This window comes from Salvelinus alpinus, chromosome 12 (genome assembly GCF_045679555.1).
Source record: "Salvelinus alpinus chromosome 12, SLU_Salpinus.1, whole genome shotgun sequence".
Classification (NCBI taxonomy): domain Eukaryota; kingdom Metazoa; phylum Chordata; class Actinopteri; order Salmoniformes; family Salmonidae; genus Salvelinus; species Salvelinus alpinus.
Window position 1 is genome coordinate 4509132 of NC_092097.1, and position 17609 is coordinate 4526740.

The 17609-nt window shown below is 44.2% G+C and overlaps 1 protein-coding gene across 1 annotated transcript in view; it reads right to left on the reverse strand.

Annotated features, from left to right (window-relative positions):
* The window catches only part of LOC139535389 (zinc finger protein GLI1-like), a 149411-nt gene that overhangs the window by 13082 nt on the left and 118720 nt on the right, over window positions 1-17609 (reverse strand). Inside the window, exon 13 of the mRNA XM_071334747.1 lies at window positions 13981-14235. Coding sequence (XP_071190848.1) covers window positions 13981-14235 — 255 coding nt within the window. The remainder of the gene's footprint in view (window positions 1-13980; window positions 14236-17609) is intronic.

Here is a 17609-nt window from a genome sequence, read left to right on the forward strand (position 1 = left end):
CCATTTTTGGAATAAGGCTGTAACGTAACAAAATGTGGAAAAAATCGGAATACTTTTTATAATAATCTGAATACTTTCTGAATGCACTGTATGTAGGCGATGGGTTAGCTATAGTAAGTGGGGTCGCTATTGTAGTTTGGTTAGTGAGTGTTGTTATAGTGGGTTAGTTTAGTGGGTTGGAGTGAGCTGTGTGGCATAATCAGTCATACTGTATGTGCTCCCTCAGCATTGTTCGGCTGATTACCCCCAAAATGTAATCCGTTAATGATTACAGTTACATGTAAAATAAAGTAATCAGCAACGTAATCCTTTGGATTACTCCAAATTACACATTATTGATTACTTTTTGATCACTATAGAAACTATAGCATTATTTTGTTTAGTAGCCTAACGTGACTATTTACAAATTGGGGACTAGTGTGAGAGCAGAAAGATCTTATAATTCACATGTTCTATATATGTGTGAAAGCATAAATGCGGTAAAGAGGTCAATCAAACTCGATCAAAACAATGGAATTGCCATGGAAACGGGTGGGGGAAAGGGCCGTGGGGGTAAGATCCCGAGCTCCTCATTGCCCAAAGTGTCATGCCCTGATCTGTTTCACCTGTCCTTGTGATTGTCTCCACCCCCTCCAGGTGTCGCATATTTCCCTGGTGTATTTATCCCTGTGTTTCCTGTCTCTCGGTGCCAGTTCGTCTTGTATGTTCAAGTCAACCAGCGTGGTTTTCCCGTGCTCCTGCTTTTTCGATTCTCTTTTTTGATAGTCCTCCCGGTTTTGACACTTGCCTGTTTCTGGACTCTGTACCCGCCTGCCTGACCATTCTGCCTGCCTTGATGTTACGGATACAGGTATTCTGTGTGTATCCTGTGTGTATTTCTTTTCTCTCCTTCTCCCCTACTCACAGGTGACCATCATCATTCCCCAATCAGTCATCAATCAGTCGCTAATCAGAAGACACCTGCTTCTTTTCCCTTACCCAATCACAGTCCCTTTCCCTTGGTTTAAAAACCCTATCAGTTGTTTTCTCTAGAGCTCAATCTCTCTGTCAATGCCATATGTCTGTAGATCCATTGTGTGGTTTGCAACTACATGTCACTTTGTCCCCACCTGTGAGTATTGGTTTTGTTATGGTGTTTGAGTGTTTCTTTGATAGTGGAAAAAGGGGGTAACCAGACAGTTCGCCCAGGGGCATACACTACCCGTAGGTAAACTTTGTTAAAAACACTAGTTAGAACTGGGCGGACCACCCACTGTATTTTTGGTTAGTTAGCTGTTGGTGAAGTAGGAAAGTCTAACTTAGGGGTATTTTTGGATACTTATTATTTCTTTCCTTGGGTCCAGCTCAGCCCCTTTTCCTGCCCCCCTTTACCGTGTGTTTAGAAATAAACCCTGAGTGTTTGACGGTAATTAAGTTGGCTGTGTTATTTCGTTCTCACCGTTTGTCACTGTTATAATTTGCGTGAGTTGTGTTACGGGTCCCATTACCATCCCCCCCCAGACTGTCGGGCCAAAGGGATTCGTAACACTTGACCTGTGTCATGACGTGGCCCTCTTTGGGTATAGCGAGTGCCTTCCCCCTCTCTCTTCTCCTACACCCAGGTTCTGTTATCTCAGGTCGTAAATTCCTGGAGGAGACTCTCTCCCCCTGGCCATGCAGAAAGCGACACATAGGGAGAACAAAGGAACTCCTTCTACATCACAGAACTTGATAACTGAACAATATCCATGTTTTGGAGAATGTGTAAACGGTCGGTGTAGAAGCCAGCTACGACCCGGTCCATTTTGTTTCATGTTTGTGACCTCATGAAAGACAATACATTACCATAACTCTGTTTATACAGGTGCCTCCGTTATGAGGTTTGCGTCTAATTATTGTATAAAATGAATTAGTAAAGATGAAACTATTTGTGAAATGATGTAAGGTGATGTGGAACCGTTAATGTGAGAATTGTATTCCCTTTAAAGTTTAACTAAGTCATTGGCCCGCCCCCATGAGCACAGACATGATCTGGCTCATGGGACAGCCCTTTTCTACTGTTATGAATAAAACCCCCACGTGAAGAAATCCTCGTCAGACCATGCTTACCTCGGTCAGCTGAGGGGGCAAAGGTTTGAGTAGAGACCACAAAAACTTCAGTCTAAGCTAAGGTTGTAATGGTTGTTGAACTCCTAACCATACCACGTGGAGCATTGGCTACATGGCGGGAAATGGTTAAACTCTGAGACTATCGATTAAGACAGAATAAGAGCAAATCTTATATACTAATTACAAGTCTGCAGCTAGAAATTGGATGCGAAGGCCGACAACCGCCGAAACATCTATTCTATGAGAACAATTCTGAATGGTACTCTGAAGTATGCATTCTAACCACGGAAGACTTCAAGGAAGTAGAGAGAGACGCTCGGACGAACTCTCCGACAGAAAGACGGACAATTCCAACAGAGATCACGACGACCCACTGAGCGTAAATATATATTGATTGCAATTATTCCTGAATGATTGAGCGTTCATGTGCAAAGGATTAGCATTTAAATTAATATAATTATCAACTGTGTGGAACCTCCTTTTTGTCTTTCCCGCCCTTCTCAGTCCACACCAACTTCGCTTTGTCCGCCAAGCCGTCATAATGGCTTAGCCCACTAGGGAACCTCCGCTATCATTTCCTTGTAACCGTATCTACTGTTTGTGTGTTTATGCATTTCTGTGATTATTTAGTTAGTAAGACAATTGGTGTATGGATTGGTGTATGGATGATTCATAGTAAAGGCTGGACAATTGGTGTATGGATGATTCATAGTAAAGGCTGGGTTCGTGCAGATAACCAACAATTTACGACGTTTGGAATGAGACTAACGTGAGGTAAATAATAATTAATTTACTAGAAGACTAATTGATCAGATATTAAAATATCTGAAGAGTTATATTAGGAAAACATCCTAGTTAATTACAGTTACATGATTAGTTTGATCACATAATAATAATTACAGAGAATTGATTTGATAAAATAACATTCTTCAATTTAATGATGCCAAAGACACGACACCTGCCTGCCACTCTCTACCTCCTCGACTCTGAACTGGTTTTGACCTGTTGCCTGTCCATGACCATTCTCTTGGCTACCATTTTGGATTATAATAAATATCAGACTCCAACCATCTGCCTCCCGTGTCTGCATGTAGGTCTCGCCTTGTGCCCTTATAGTACGAACTGGCCATGACAGACCCAGCAGACTTGGACCAGCTCTGCCACGCTGTCTCCCTGCAGGGAGCCACCATTGGGAGGCATGAGGAGCTACTACAGGACGTGATGGAACGCCACGACCAAGGGTTTAAGGCTATTATGGAGCAAATCAGGGAGTTAGCTCATAGGCAGCCTGCCACCTCTGAGAGTCCACAACCACCCAGTAACTTTTTTCCTATTAGTGGTGCGTTTGTACAGATTACCCCGGCTCCCCCTGAGAACCCCGCTTACCACCTCCGGAGCGATATTCTGGTGATCCTGGTACCTGCCGGGGTTTTCGTTCTCAGTGCTCCCTTATTCTTGAGCTACAGCCATCTTCGTTTCCTTGGGACCGATCGAAGATAGCGTATATCATTACGTTAATGTCGGGAAGGGCGCTCTCCTGGGCTACGGCAGTTTGGGAGCAACAATCCACCATTTGTCATCATCTGGAGGATTTCATGACAGAGGTGAGGAAGGTAGCACCATTAGGTGCAAAAACTCGACTTACCCAGTTGCGATCCACTTTTTGGAAGCAAACCACTCGATTTCGTCTCTACGTTATATTGGCATCGAACATGTCACCCTCCCTAGGAGAGGGGGTGACCTCGATAATTTATTGTTAAAACGAGAGGCTGCCTGGATCTTTAATTTAAAGACCCTTGCTCCCTTCAGTCTCAACATAGACTTTGATCTGAAGCCATTATTGTGATTTTGCTATTGTAAATGTTTGTAGGCTTATATAGCCAAATTGTATCTATGATCGTACGCTATCCATTTATGTTTTTTGTATGCTATTTTAATATATGAGAATTAACGAATGATATCAGGCCACACCCGGCCATGATTAGACACCTGTGTGTCTTTTGACACTATATAAACGAGTCACCCCGCAGTGTTTTTCATTATACCCTGATGAAGACAGCTTGTCTGTCGAAACGTTGGACATTACATTTTTGCATCTGAGCTCCTAGAGTGTGCGGCTCTCCTTTATTTTTCAAGAGGTGAGGAAGGTGTCTGGTATCTGGGAGAGAGGCAGCCCAAAAACCTCTTGAATTACATCAAGACTCCCGTAGTGTGGCAGATTACGCTGTTGCTTTTCGCACGATGGCCGCCGAGAGTGCCTGGAATCCGGAGTCCCTTTTCGATACCTTCCTTCACGGACTATCCGAGGTGATAAAAGATGAGCTAGCTGCTCAGGAATTACTGGTAGACCTCGATTCCCTCACCATTTGAATTGATGTCTAAGGGAACGCAAGAGTGAGAGGAGGTCTGGCCTAGGTCACACTAGTTCATCCGCAGTACCTCACTCATCTTCAAGGAATCCGGAAGTCCCCGAAAGCTATTTTTCCGAGAGGATCCAAAGCCACCTGAGCTCCCTCGAGAATCATCGATGATGGGTGAGCTTGATACACAAGAACCTATGCAACTGGGAAGGGCTAGGTTATCGCCGCGGAAACGTTTCCACAGGCTAAGCTCTAATTGTTGTCTGTATTGTGGAGCTGTAGGGCATTACATAGCCACCTTCCCAGTAAAGAGACCTGAATCCTTAGTAGGTACAAGTACTCTGGTGAGTCTGACTGGGAACCCTCTAAGTCCCATTACCCAAACTCCTTTTTATGTGAGCTTGCTGTGGGGAGACCATTCTAAGTCTCTCCGGGTGCTTATTGGCTCTGGGGCAAATGAGTTTCATGGATGCTACCCTGGTATCAGAAATAAGTCTCCCTACTCAACTCCTCTCTCTTCCCATGGATGCCAGGACACTAGACGACCACTCCATTTTTAGAGTCACGAACAGCACAGTTCCCGTTAATATGCAGATATCTGGAAATCACAGTGAGTCAATTCAGCTCCTCCTCATTGAGTCCCCTCACATGGCTGTTTTGGGTTTTTCTTGGCTCCAGAAACACAATCCAGATATTGGGTTTCATCCTGGGTTGGAGCTCGTTCTGCCATAAACACTGCCTAAAGGCGACAGTCTTCTCCGAAACGTCTGCCTCCAGGGATAAGTACGGCCTCGGCTCTTCCTGCCGTGCCCGCAGAGTATCATGACCTCCTGGAGGTTTTAATGACGTTACGATTAAAAATCGGTACCCTCTACCACTCTCCTCAGCTTTCGAACCTCTCCAGGGGGCTACTATCTTTTCCAAACTGGACCTTCGAAATGTCTACCACCTTGTGCGGATACGCGAAGGAGACGAGTGGAAGACAGCTTTCAACACTGCCAGTGGACACTGAGTACCTGGTTATGCCGTTTGGACACCCCAGCGCGCCCCCTGTCTTCCAGGCCCTGTTCAACGATGTGCTCCGGGATATGTTGACTCCTTTTTTTTGTTTACTTCAACAACATTCTGGTTTTCTTTCGTTCTGCCCAGAAAAAACATTCTCCATGTTCGACAGGTCTTTCAGCGCCTCCTGGAGAATCAGTTGTTTGCAAAGGCTGAGAAGTGAGTTCTACCGCTCCACTACCTCCTCTCTGGGATACATTATTGCTGAGGGGAATGTTCAGATGGATCCAGAGAAGGTGAGAGTGGTGGTGGATTGGCCCCATCCCACGTCCAGGGTGCAGCTACAACGGTTTCTGGGATTTGCACATTTCAACAACCTGGCGGCTCCCCTCTCTCCATTCCCCTCTCCCAAGGTACCGTTCACATGGTCACAAGTAGCGGACAAGGCTTTTGGGGGATCTAAAGTAGCAATTTACTACTGCTCTCATCCTTCCGGACCCGACTCGTCAGTTTGTGGTTGAGGTTGATGATTTCGACATGGGAGTAGGGGCCGTTCTTTCCCAGCGATCCGTCCAGGACCAAAAGCTTCATCCATGTGCCTTCATGTCCCATCGTCTCAACTCTGCGGAGAGGAACTATGTTGGGAACCGGGAACTTCTAGCTGTTAAGATGGCTCTGGAGGAGTGGAGACACTGGCTGGAAGGGGCGGAACATCCATTTCTGGTTCACGGATCATAAGAATTTAGAATACCTCCGCACTGACATGCGCCTCAACCCAAGGCAAGCTCGTTGGGCTCTGTTATTTACCAGGTTCAATTTCACCATCTCCTACCGCCCTGTGTCAAAAAATGTGAAGCCGGACGCTCTATCCTGACTGTACAGTGCCACTCCCTCAATCTGAGACCATCCTCCCTGCTCTTGTTTGGCGGCTTCTGTTTGGGGAATTGACGCTTGTTTGGGGGCTAACCGGCTGTTTGTTCTTGGTCTGGTCTCAGGTCCTGGAATGGGCTCACTCCTCCAGGCTTACCTGTCATCCTGGTACTCGTCGAACCCTGACTTTCCTCCGTCAACGCTTCTGGTGGCCCACCATGTTTCCTGATGTTTCGGCCTTCGTCGCCACATGGATGGTATGCACGCAAAGCAAGACTCCGCGGCAAGCTCCGTCTGGCCTCCTACAGCCACTCCCTGTCCCTCATCGCCCCTGGTCCCATATTTCCATGGATTTTGTCACTGGGCTTCCTCCGTTAGAAGGCAACACCACCATCCTGATGGTGGTTGACAGATTCTCCAAGGCCGCTCATTTCATCCCTCTTCCGAAGTTACCTTCAGCCAAGGAGATGGCCCAGCTTATGGCGCAGCACAACCTAAACCTGTGATCGTCATGAATTTTGTTGTATTATTTTACTGCTAAAATAGGGTTCCTGATTTATACAAATTTTTGTTCAATAGAGATAGACAAATCTTTTTGGGCACTAATATCACATAGGCTAATTCATTTGGGGCTAATTCACCACCCGAGGAAATGGTTAGCTAGATCATTTACTCTAAATAATATAGACTCATATTTAGGCTACTTATAGTTAGCAGTGTAATTTATATCAGTCAATTGAATGAATAGGCCAATGCACTCACCTTGAATGTCCGGGGTGTTCAAAATGAAGTTGATACATAATATTCAGACCTACAGAAAGCTTTGGCCCTCTTCTCTACAGTAACAACAGTGGTTGCGTTGACGATAGTGTTTTTTCTGCTTTTTTGCATTGAGCTTTTATTCAGATGTCCAGACGACTGTTTGATTGACCAGTGGGCTTTCATTAAAACCTCTTGACACTACAGGGGGTGCTGTTTCAACTTGGACATTTATCGTTCCCAAATTAAACTGCCTCGTACTCAATTCTTGCTCGTACAATATGCATATTATTATTACTATTGGATAGAAAACAATCTCTAGTTTCTAAAACCGTTTGAATTATGTCTGTGGGTGAACCAGAACTCTTTCTGCAGCGAAATCCATGACAGGAACTGCGAAGGTCTGAAAACGAGGCTCTGTTCTCAGATCAGTTTAAAGCTCTGTATGTATCCTATGGGTCGACATGAACTGCACCCGCCTTCCCCTGGATGTCAGTAACCAATGAGAAGTGGAATGGAGTTTCTACGTAGTTCTCAGAGCTTATAAAAGGCCAAGGAACGAAGGGAGCTTTCTTTTCGACGTTCGTCATTGCGCAAAGCAAGACCTCAAGATGGCATTTTGAAACGCTCAGTTATCGGCCTTAGCTATATCCGTCTGTAATTTAATTCGATATAGGTGTTAGAAACATCATAACGAAGTTATTTTAAACCGAGTTATATCAGTTTATGCGAGTATATTGCTATTTTCGGAATTTCCTTAGTATTGCGCTTAGAACATTTGGGCATGTTGTGGCCACATAGCTAATGTTAGCTGCTAATTCCGAAGTTGAAGACGACGTTTTACAACCAAGCAACGATTCTTTTGGACAAAGGACCACTTGCCCAAGATTCTGATGGAAGCTCGTCCAAAAGTAAGAGCTATTTATGATGTTATTCCGTATTTATGTGGAAAAATGTAAACGCATTTGTCCGCCATTATTGCGGCACTAGTCTGGCTGTAACGCACACTGTATGTCTAGTAACGTTAATTTTAAAAATCTAACTCAGCGGTTGCATTAATAACTAATGCATCTTTCATTTGCTGTCCAACCTGTATTTTTTTGTCAAGTTTACGATTATTTATTGATTAGATTAGGTGCCTTTCCAAGATGGCGCCGGCCAGAATGCATGACCTGTTGCCACTGATCACATTGTATAACCACGATTTGTGCTGCTAAATATGCACATTTTCGAACAAAACCTATATGCATTGTGTAATATGATGTTACAGGACTGTCATCTGACGAAGTATATCAAGGTTAGTCCAAAATTATATATCTTTTGCTGTATTGTTACGATCGCTAACCTGTGCTGCTGGTAAATTGCTTGTGTTTCTGGCTATTGTGCTAAGCTAATATAATGCTATATTGTGTTTTCGCTGTAAAACACTTTAAAAAAATCTGACATTGGCTGGATTCACAAGATGTTGGGCTTTCATTTGCTGTACGCTGTGTATTTTTCAGAAATGTTTTAAGATGAGTAATTAGGTATTTGACGTTGGTCTATGTAATTATTCTGGCAGCTTCGGCACTATTTCAGATTGCAGCTGCAATGTAGAACTGTGATTTATACCTGAAATATGCACATTTTTCTAAAAAAACATATGCTATACAATAAATATGTTATCAGACTGTCATCTTATGAAGTTGTTTCTTGGTTAGTGGCTATTTATATCTTTATTTGGTCGAATTAGTGATGGCTACTGATGGAGTAAAAAACTGGTGGAGTAAAAAAGTGGTGTCTTTTGCTAACGTGGTTAGCTAATAGATTTACATATTGTGTCTTCCCTGTAAAACATTTTAAAAATCAGAAATGATGGCTGGATTCACAAGATATGTATCTTTCATCTGGTGTCTTGGACTTGTGATTTAATGATATTTAGATGCTAGTATTTACTTGACGCTATGCTAGGCTATGCTCGTCAGCTTTTTTACTGTGGGGGGTGCTCCCGGATCCGGGTTTGGGAGGAATTAGAGGTTAAACGTGTTGGAATACAAAATTAGCTATCAACCCTTGATGGGCAATCAGCAGAACAATAAAATCTTTAAGCATGTGAGAAGTCTCGAGGGTGCGCTAAATGACAGCAACGCTGACAATTTAATAAATTCCTCCTTTTGACCTCATTTAACACCTGGTTTACTTCTCAATAGGTGGTCCTGGTAAATCATGACATAGCACAAGTGGGAGGGCTGCTCCTCTATTGTTCCTCAAGCAAGGGGGGAGGCCGAAGACATCAGATTCCTATCAGACCAACTCCTTGAAGTTTGCAGTTGTCTAAAAAACACTAAAAATAAAATAATCACTGGAAGACATCTTTAAGAATGTAACTGTAATCCGATTACACATTTTGAAAAAGTAATCCGAGCTGATTACAGTTCATATTTGTAATTGGTTCCATAGTCCCTGTTACATGAAATCCATTATTACCCAACCCTGTCCCCCAATGCTATGATTTGATTGGTAAAATATGCTTCTATTCTGATTTCAGATTGTAATAGTGGAGAAGTACCCTCTAACTTTTTATTTAGCTTGTTGGGAAAATGGTCAAAGTAGCTGATTTGTGTCAAAAGTCACAATGTTAACTCATCGTCTCATGCTTAGATTGTGCTCCCCAAGTGCAAAAATTTAAAATTTCTTCAAGTTCTATGAAAGTTAATTCAACAGTGGGAAGTTAGCTTAATGAATGTAGTGGATGCGGTTACTAAAACAGCTGTACCTCCTGAGTGGTAGAAGTTATATCTGTTCTTATTTCAGATGTAAATAACAGATGTCATACGCTCTAAGTTGTTGTCAAAAGTGCTCTTTCCTGATCCTTTGTCTGTGCTTAAGGACTTCCCTCTTCAATTCAAACCACAGATTCTCAATGAGGTGTATAAGTCCAGAGACTAATATTGCCATTGCAAAATGTTGATTTTGTGGTCCATTAACCATTTCTTAGTGGACTTTGATGTGTGCTTGGGGTTATTGTCTTGCTGGAAGATCCACTTGCAGCCAAGTTTCAGCCTCCTAGCAAGAGGCAAGTATATTTTTGGCTAAAATGTCCATGTGTCCTCCAAAATATGACCCCGCCAAGCTGCACTGCTTCTTGACACACTGCTTGCTTAACCCGGAAGCTAGCAGTACCAATGTGTCGGAGGAAACACCGTACAGCTGGCGACCGAAGTCAGCGTGCATGCACCTGACCGGTACAAGGAGTCGCTCGAGCGCGATGGGACAGGGACATCCCAGCTGGCCAAACCCTCCCCTAACCCGGACAACGCTGGTCCAGTTGTGCACCGCCTCATGGGTCTCCAGGTCGCAGCATGCTGCGACACAGTCAGGATTAAACCCGGAACTGTAGTGCCTTAGACCGCTGCGCCTCTTGGGAGGCCAAGGCAATCCTTTCTAATGCCGCTTTTTTGAAAGGTATCACGTAGTTGAACTGCATAAGTGTTGCTCTCCACTTTCTGGAGGACCGAGGTTTGAAATCAGTGGAATTACAGCATGATGGCTAAGGAGATGGAGAAAATTCTAGCGTTTGGATGCAAATATGCAGAGGGAGTTGAAAAGAGAACACACAGAAGGCTGCTGTATAAAACACCTGTCTCCGGAATACATCTTCAAACTAAGGGCAACCATAGCATCCGTGGCAGAGAGGGAGAAGCGTCAGTCCATGTATACGGGTAAGATGGCTACATTTTCAAATATTACACATTTCTAATTTGATCAGAAAGTCGTTTTCATTTCAAGTTAGTGTACTGTTAGCTAGCTAGCTAACGTTAGCTGGCAGGCTCGCTAGCTAACGTTACATGTATGATCTGTGTAGTTATATTATTCTTATCTCAGAGCCATTTGCATTGCTAGTTATAGCCTAATGTTAGCTAAACTCAGCAAAAAAAAGAAACATCCCTTTTTCAGGACCCTGTCTTTCAAAGATGATTCATAAAAATCCAAATAACGTCACAGATCTTCATTGTAAAGGGTTTAAAAACTGTTTCCCATGCTTGTTCAATGAACCATAAACAATTAATGAACATGCACCTGTGGAACGGTCGTTAAGACACAAACAGCTTACAGACGGTAGGCAATTAAGGTCACAGTTATGAAAACTTAGGACACTAAAAGAGGCCTTTCTGCTGACTCTGAAAAACACCAAAAGAAAGATGCCCAGGGTCCCTGCTCATCTGCGTGAACGTGCCTTAGGCATGCTGCAAGGAGGCATGAGGATGTGGCCAGAGCAATAAATTGAAATGTCCGTACTGTGAGACGCCTAAGACAGTGCTACAGGGAGACAGGACGGAAAGCTGATCGTCCTCGCAGTGGCAGACCACGTGTAACAACACCTGCACAGGATCGATACATCCGAACATCACACCTGCGGGACAGGTACAGGATGGCAACAACAGCCCGAGTTACACCAGGAACGCACAATCACTCCATCAGTGCTCAGACTGTCCGCAATAGGCTGAGAGAGGCTAGACTGAGGGCTTGTAGGCCTGTTGTAAGGTAGGTCCTCACCAGACATCACCTCCAACAACGTCACCTATGGGCACAAACCCACAGTCGCTGGACCAGACAGGACTGGAAAAAAGTGCTCTTCACTGACGAGTCGCGGTTTTGTCTCACTAGGGGTGATGGTCGGATTCACGTTTATCGTCATAGGAATGAGCGTTACACCGAGGCCTGTACTTTTGAGTGGGATTGATTTGGAGGTGGAGGGTCCGTCATGGTCTGGGGCGGTGTGTCACAGCATCATCGGACTGAGCTTGTTGTCATTGCAGGCAATCTTAGTGCTGTGCATTACAAGGAAGACATCCTCCTCCCTCATGTGGTACCCTTCCTGCAGGCTCATCCTGACATGACCCTCTAGCATGACAATGCCACCAGCCATACTGCTTGTTCTGTGCGTGATTTCCTGCAAGACAGGAATGTCAGTGTTCTGCCATGGCCAGCGAAGAGCCCAGATCTCAATCCCATTGAGCACGTCTGGGACCTGTTGGATCGGAGGGTGGGGGCTAGGGCCATTCCCCCCAGAAATGTCCAGGAACATGCAGGTGCCTTGGTGGAAGAGTGGGGTCACATCTCACAGCAAGAACTGGCAAATCTGGTGCAGTCCATGAGGAGGAGATGCACTGCAGTACTTAATGCAGCTGGTGGCCACACCAGATACTGACTGTCAATTTCTGTTAGTCACATGTCTGTGGAACTTGTTCAGTTTGTCTCAGTTGTTGAATCTTGTTATTTTCATACAAATATTTACACACATTAAGTTTGCTGAAAATAAAAGCAGCTGACAGTGAGAGGACGTTTATTTTTTTGCTGAGTTAGGTAACATTGAACCTGGTTGGTTAGCTACCTACAGATTCATGCAAGGTAGTAACGTTATGAGTTGGGATTATGGTTCATTGTCTGAACAAAAGACCGCACTATGCAAGTAACAATTTCAGTAGAATGTTAATGATGTCACTGATACAACTGTTGATAGATGTAGCTGGTAAATAACTGGAGAATAACTGACGAATTTACGAACGCTCAACACCCGTTGAATATGGCCGGTGTCAGTAAACGTTGGCAAAAAAGCATAATTATATTGTTGCCAGAAGCACAGTTGATGTCACCAACACTCTGGATAACATAAAAACAGCCTCACCAGCTCTGCTAGGGCGAGTAAAATGGTCAGTGAGCTGTTCTCTCATTTGTGTCTGGAAGTAGCTAGTCAAGGTTAGCCAGTTAACTTGGATGCTTGACTGCTGTAGTTAGGTCAGAACGCTCAGATCAACCCTACTCCTCGGCCAGAGTGTCCAGTGTGCGCTCTGAATGCTACGAGAGCGAAACGCTCTGAATTTACGAATGGACAATCTGACAACGCTCTGGATTTAGGAACACCCAGAGCGCAATCTGAGCACACTCTGGCACTCCAGATTAAATGTACGAACACACCCGTAGTGTAAACCAGGCTTTAGTCTTGAAACTTTGGTTGTTTAGTACACGGCCTCACATGTGAATCCTTAAAGATATGGGTGGGGCTAAGGCTTTAGAGGGTGTGAACGATGCTGAATGGGTGTAGAGAAAGAAGACCTGCCCAGTAGGTGTGCCAAAACATTCAGGAGCCATTTTCTCAAAATTGAGGTTACATGTTTATCAACTTCCAAAGCATAATTACTTTCCCATTGTTCCTCAACTGTAGTGTATCATATACCATTTTCTAGCTCTGTGTCTCTACTTTTATCCAATGTAAAAAACACAAGTTCTAGCCAATGAGCTTCAGCCCCTCACCATTTGAGTGACAGCTAGCAACATGCACACACACCAGAGCGAGAGAGCAATGACATGTTGCACATATACAGTACCAGTCAAAAGCTTAGACACACCTACTCATTCAAGGGTGTTTCTTTATTTTGACTGTTATACATTTGTAGAATAATAGTGAAGACATCACAACTATGAAATAACACATATGGAATCATGTAGTAACCAAAAGTGTTAAACAAATCAAAATATATTTGAGATTCCCTTTTGCAAAGAGTGTGCGAAGCTGTCATCAAGGCAAAGGGTGGCTACTTTGACGAATCAAAAATATAAAATATATTTTGATTTGTTTAACACTTACAATGTAGAAAATAGTAAACATAAAGAAAAAACCTTGAATGAGTAGGTGTGTCCAAACTTTTGACTGGTACTGTATCTGCACATATATCCCCCGGGAGACAAATTTTGGCTCATGAGTACTACTTTCAGAACTACTGGCTAAAAAGTATACAAAGGTACAAGAGAATCTCTTTAAAAACATGAATTAAAACAGTTGTTTACAAAGTGGTCCTCCAAGGGTAAACAAATAACATGTAACAATTAAAAGAAGACAGTTACAAAACACAAATATTACCTCCTCCACCTCCTCCTAACTGGGAGACCTCGCTCGAGCGCCGGCTAGAGAGGTAGGGGGACACCATGGAAGAACGGCGGCTCACTGTGTAGGCAGAGCTCAGGCTGCTGGTGCCACTCCCCCTCCGGTCACTGATAGGGGGGGGCATGCCAGAGGGTACGCCGCCCAGCTCGTGATTGGACAGTTCCATGACGCGGCGGTTGGAGAGGAGGGGCGAGGGACTACACATCCCTCCCATCATCTCTCCTGGACAACCTGGAGAAACAAGACAGGATGAGAATCATCAGGTTAAATGACTGGCACAGAAAATACTGCTACAATTTGAGAGTGAATGTCATTTTTTTTGCTTCAGTCGATATCATCTATGCACTGTAGTGCATATGTAAGGGGCTTAATACAGTAGTATTCCAGCCACTAGGGGGCACTGGTGAAGCCCATGGGAAACAAAGAAATACAGTTTAAGTGAATTGGGAAGAGTAAGAATCAAAACTAAAGAAAGACTGTAAACGGCTGTTACCTGTGCTGACATGATTAAAAGTGAAGTAAACCGTACGTTTCGCATTGTAGTTTATATGATAAGCTCATTGGAAGGGTAACAAATTTGGAGGCACTGCTGAGATTTATTTTCATGTGAGCACCGGCCCATATTCCTGGAACGAACAACGAGTGAGAGACATTGGGAGGGTAGCTAGCTAGATAACGTTAGCAGGCTAACCACCTAACGGAGTGTAGCTGTCTTGCCATTGCCTGCATTGTCGTTGTTGCCACGTGAGTAGGACATATGAGCCGAGAGAGGGAAACGTTGTTGGATGAAATCAAACAGAGTTCATGGACTCAGCCCAGCAGAGAAGTGGTCTCAGCTCCAGAAAGGCACCCGCCACAGAGAGCGAATGGAGTATGTCCAGTTATAAAGACTTTAAAATTCATGGACAGATCAGAGATCAGAATCAAAATGATCAGCTTTAGCAGCCTAGAACATCAGATTGAAAATGGACGGAGAAAAGGGTACCATGCATTAGAAATCATAGAAGCAGTAACCAGAGCTGTGAGCCCAGGGCTTAAGATGAGGAGTTATCTGGAGGGAAAAACAGACATGACACTCTACACCCTAAGGCAAATCTTGAGGACACAATATGCAGAGAAGGATGCTACTGAACTGTATCACAAGTTGACTGAAGCGACACAAGAGCCGGGAGAGTCTGCCTTGGACTTCCTAGTCCGAGTCCTTGACCTGACACAGAAAGTGTTATCAGCCTCAGCTCGTGCCCAATCAGAACTGAAATATGGCACAGAGTTAGTCAAGAGTCAATGCCTACAGGCCATTGTTACAGGATTAACAAATGATAACGTCAGGGCAGAGATTAGAGTGCATCTCCAGAATATTAACACCCGTGATGAACTGTTGCTTGAGAAAATTCAAATTGCCCAGAGCAATGAAAGCGAACGCATACAAAAGGCCAGGACTTCCCGTAAGTTCACACCCACACGAGCGAACGCAGTACAGAGTGAGGATAACGGGGATAGCGGAGAGGAATGTGCACAGGCAGAGCCCTCACAGACCACAGTCCGAAAACAAAATAAATATAATCCTCTCCTGAGTAAAATTGATGCGAGCAATGAAGCAATCAAAGAACTGACCTGTCAGGTTGCCTCATTAGTACAGTCAGTGCAGGGCCAGGGTGACAGTTCAGTTAGGAATCGCTCCAACAGAAAACCAAGTCCAACCAACAGGGAGAAAAGAAAATGCAAAAGTTGTTATGAGACTGGTCAACAGACTTGCCATCGTTGCTACAAATGTGGATCAGGGGCAACGCACATCCATCGGGAAACGCCTGGGGGTCACAACCATGAAACGGGGAGTGACCTCAGATACATCTAGTTCCATCCAGTGTTGCAGTGCAAAGGTAGAGAGAAACTCAGAGTTGAAGTTGTGTTCATTGTGTCATAAAGCTGCCTGCTGTTCCAAAGTGTGCCAACAGGATCATTGGAAACAGCACCAACCAACATGTGGTCAGTCTTGTGAGCAGTCTTACAACTCCCCTTGTCCCATGACACAGGACATTGTAATATAGCACAGCTCATTGGTAAAAAATGTCAAGTGTGGTGTTATATGGAGGGTGTAAAGTCTCTAGCACTATGGGACACAGGGGCTCAGGTATCCATCATAAGTGAGGAATGGAGAAAATGTCATTTGCCATGCACACAAATTAGACCACTGGCAGAAATCATGGGCAATACAGAGAAACTGGATCTGAGGGCAGCCAATGGCACTGAAATTCCCTTGCTGGGTTAGATGGACATTTGCTTTAGTTTGCTTGATTCCAAAGCTGAGGTCATTGCAGGAAAACAGTCGAGGGTTCCGATATTAGTCACAAATGAAAGCCTGGAGAAACCAATCATTGGGTTTAATGTAATTGAAGAAATAGTTCAAACAAAAAGTAACAAGGAGCCCTCAGAGCTGATGTATACAGTAAAGATGCTTAGAAATGCACTTGAGCTAGGACAGGGAAAGGCAAAGACTCTACTCAATCTGCTTCAGCACTCAGAATACACGGAGGAATGCTTGCTTACAGCAGGCAGACGTGACGTTGTCATTCCAGGTGGACAAACAAAATGGATTCATCCCTGTATCCCAAGAGTGGCTCCCTTCAATGATGAAATTGTGTTATTTGAACCGGACTTGAGAGTGATCTGGGGCCTGGACCTACAAAGCCAGGTCGTGAAAACATCAAAACGGCCATCTCGAAAAGTTGACATTGCATTAGTGAATACTACCAAACATGACATTACCTTACCAAGACAAACAGTGATAGGGACATTACAGAGAGTAGTAGCGTGTCACCCGGTTCTTGTGCCCAGGGGAGAAAAGGTTACTGTAGCACAGGTTCAGGACAGATCCCCACTGGAGCCTGGCCCTGATAACGGTCAAATAGAGTGGTGGGACCCACCTGTAGAGGTCCAGCACTTGAGCCAAGAACAACAAGAATTAGTCAAACGGATGCTCAGAGAGGAATCAGCTGTTTTCGCCAAAGATGACATGGACATAGGGTGTATTGAAAATCTCAGAATGGAGATTACATTGACTGATAACATACCAGTGGCAAAGAGATACAACGGTGTGCCACGCCCCTTGTATGCTGAGGTGAAAAGCCACCTTCAGGGGCTCCTGAAAAAAAACTTCATCAGGAAGTCAACTTCCTCATACACATCACCTTTGGTCTGCGTACGTAAAAAGGATGGGAGTTTAAGACTTTGTGTTGATTACAGGGGATTAAACAAGAAGACTGTTCTGGACAGGCATCCCATACCCTGTATACAGGAAATACTTGATGGTTTGCGAGGAAACTCATGGTTTACAGTTTTAGATCAAGGAAAGTCATACCACCAAGGCTTTGTGGGAGAGGAGTCCAGAAAATACACTGCCTTCAGCACCCCTTGGGCCTTATATGAATGGAATAGAATTCCCTTTGGCTTATCAAACAGCCCCTCTGCCTTCCAACGAAGCATGGAGGAAAGTTGAGAGGGGATAAGAGATAGAATCTGTATACCATATTTGGATGACCTTCTTATTTTTAGTCAGTCATTTGAACAACATGTGGAAGATGTCCGTCAGGTACTCAGGCAGGCAG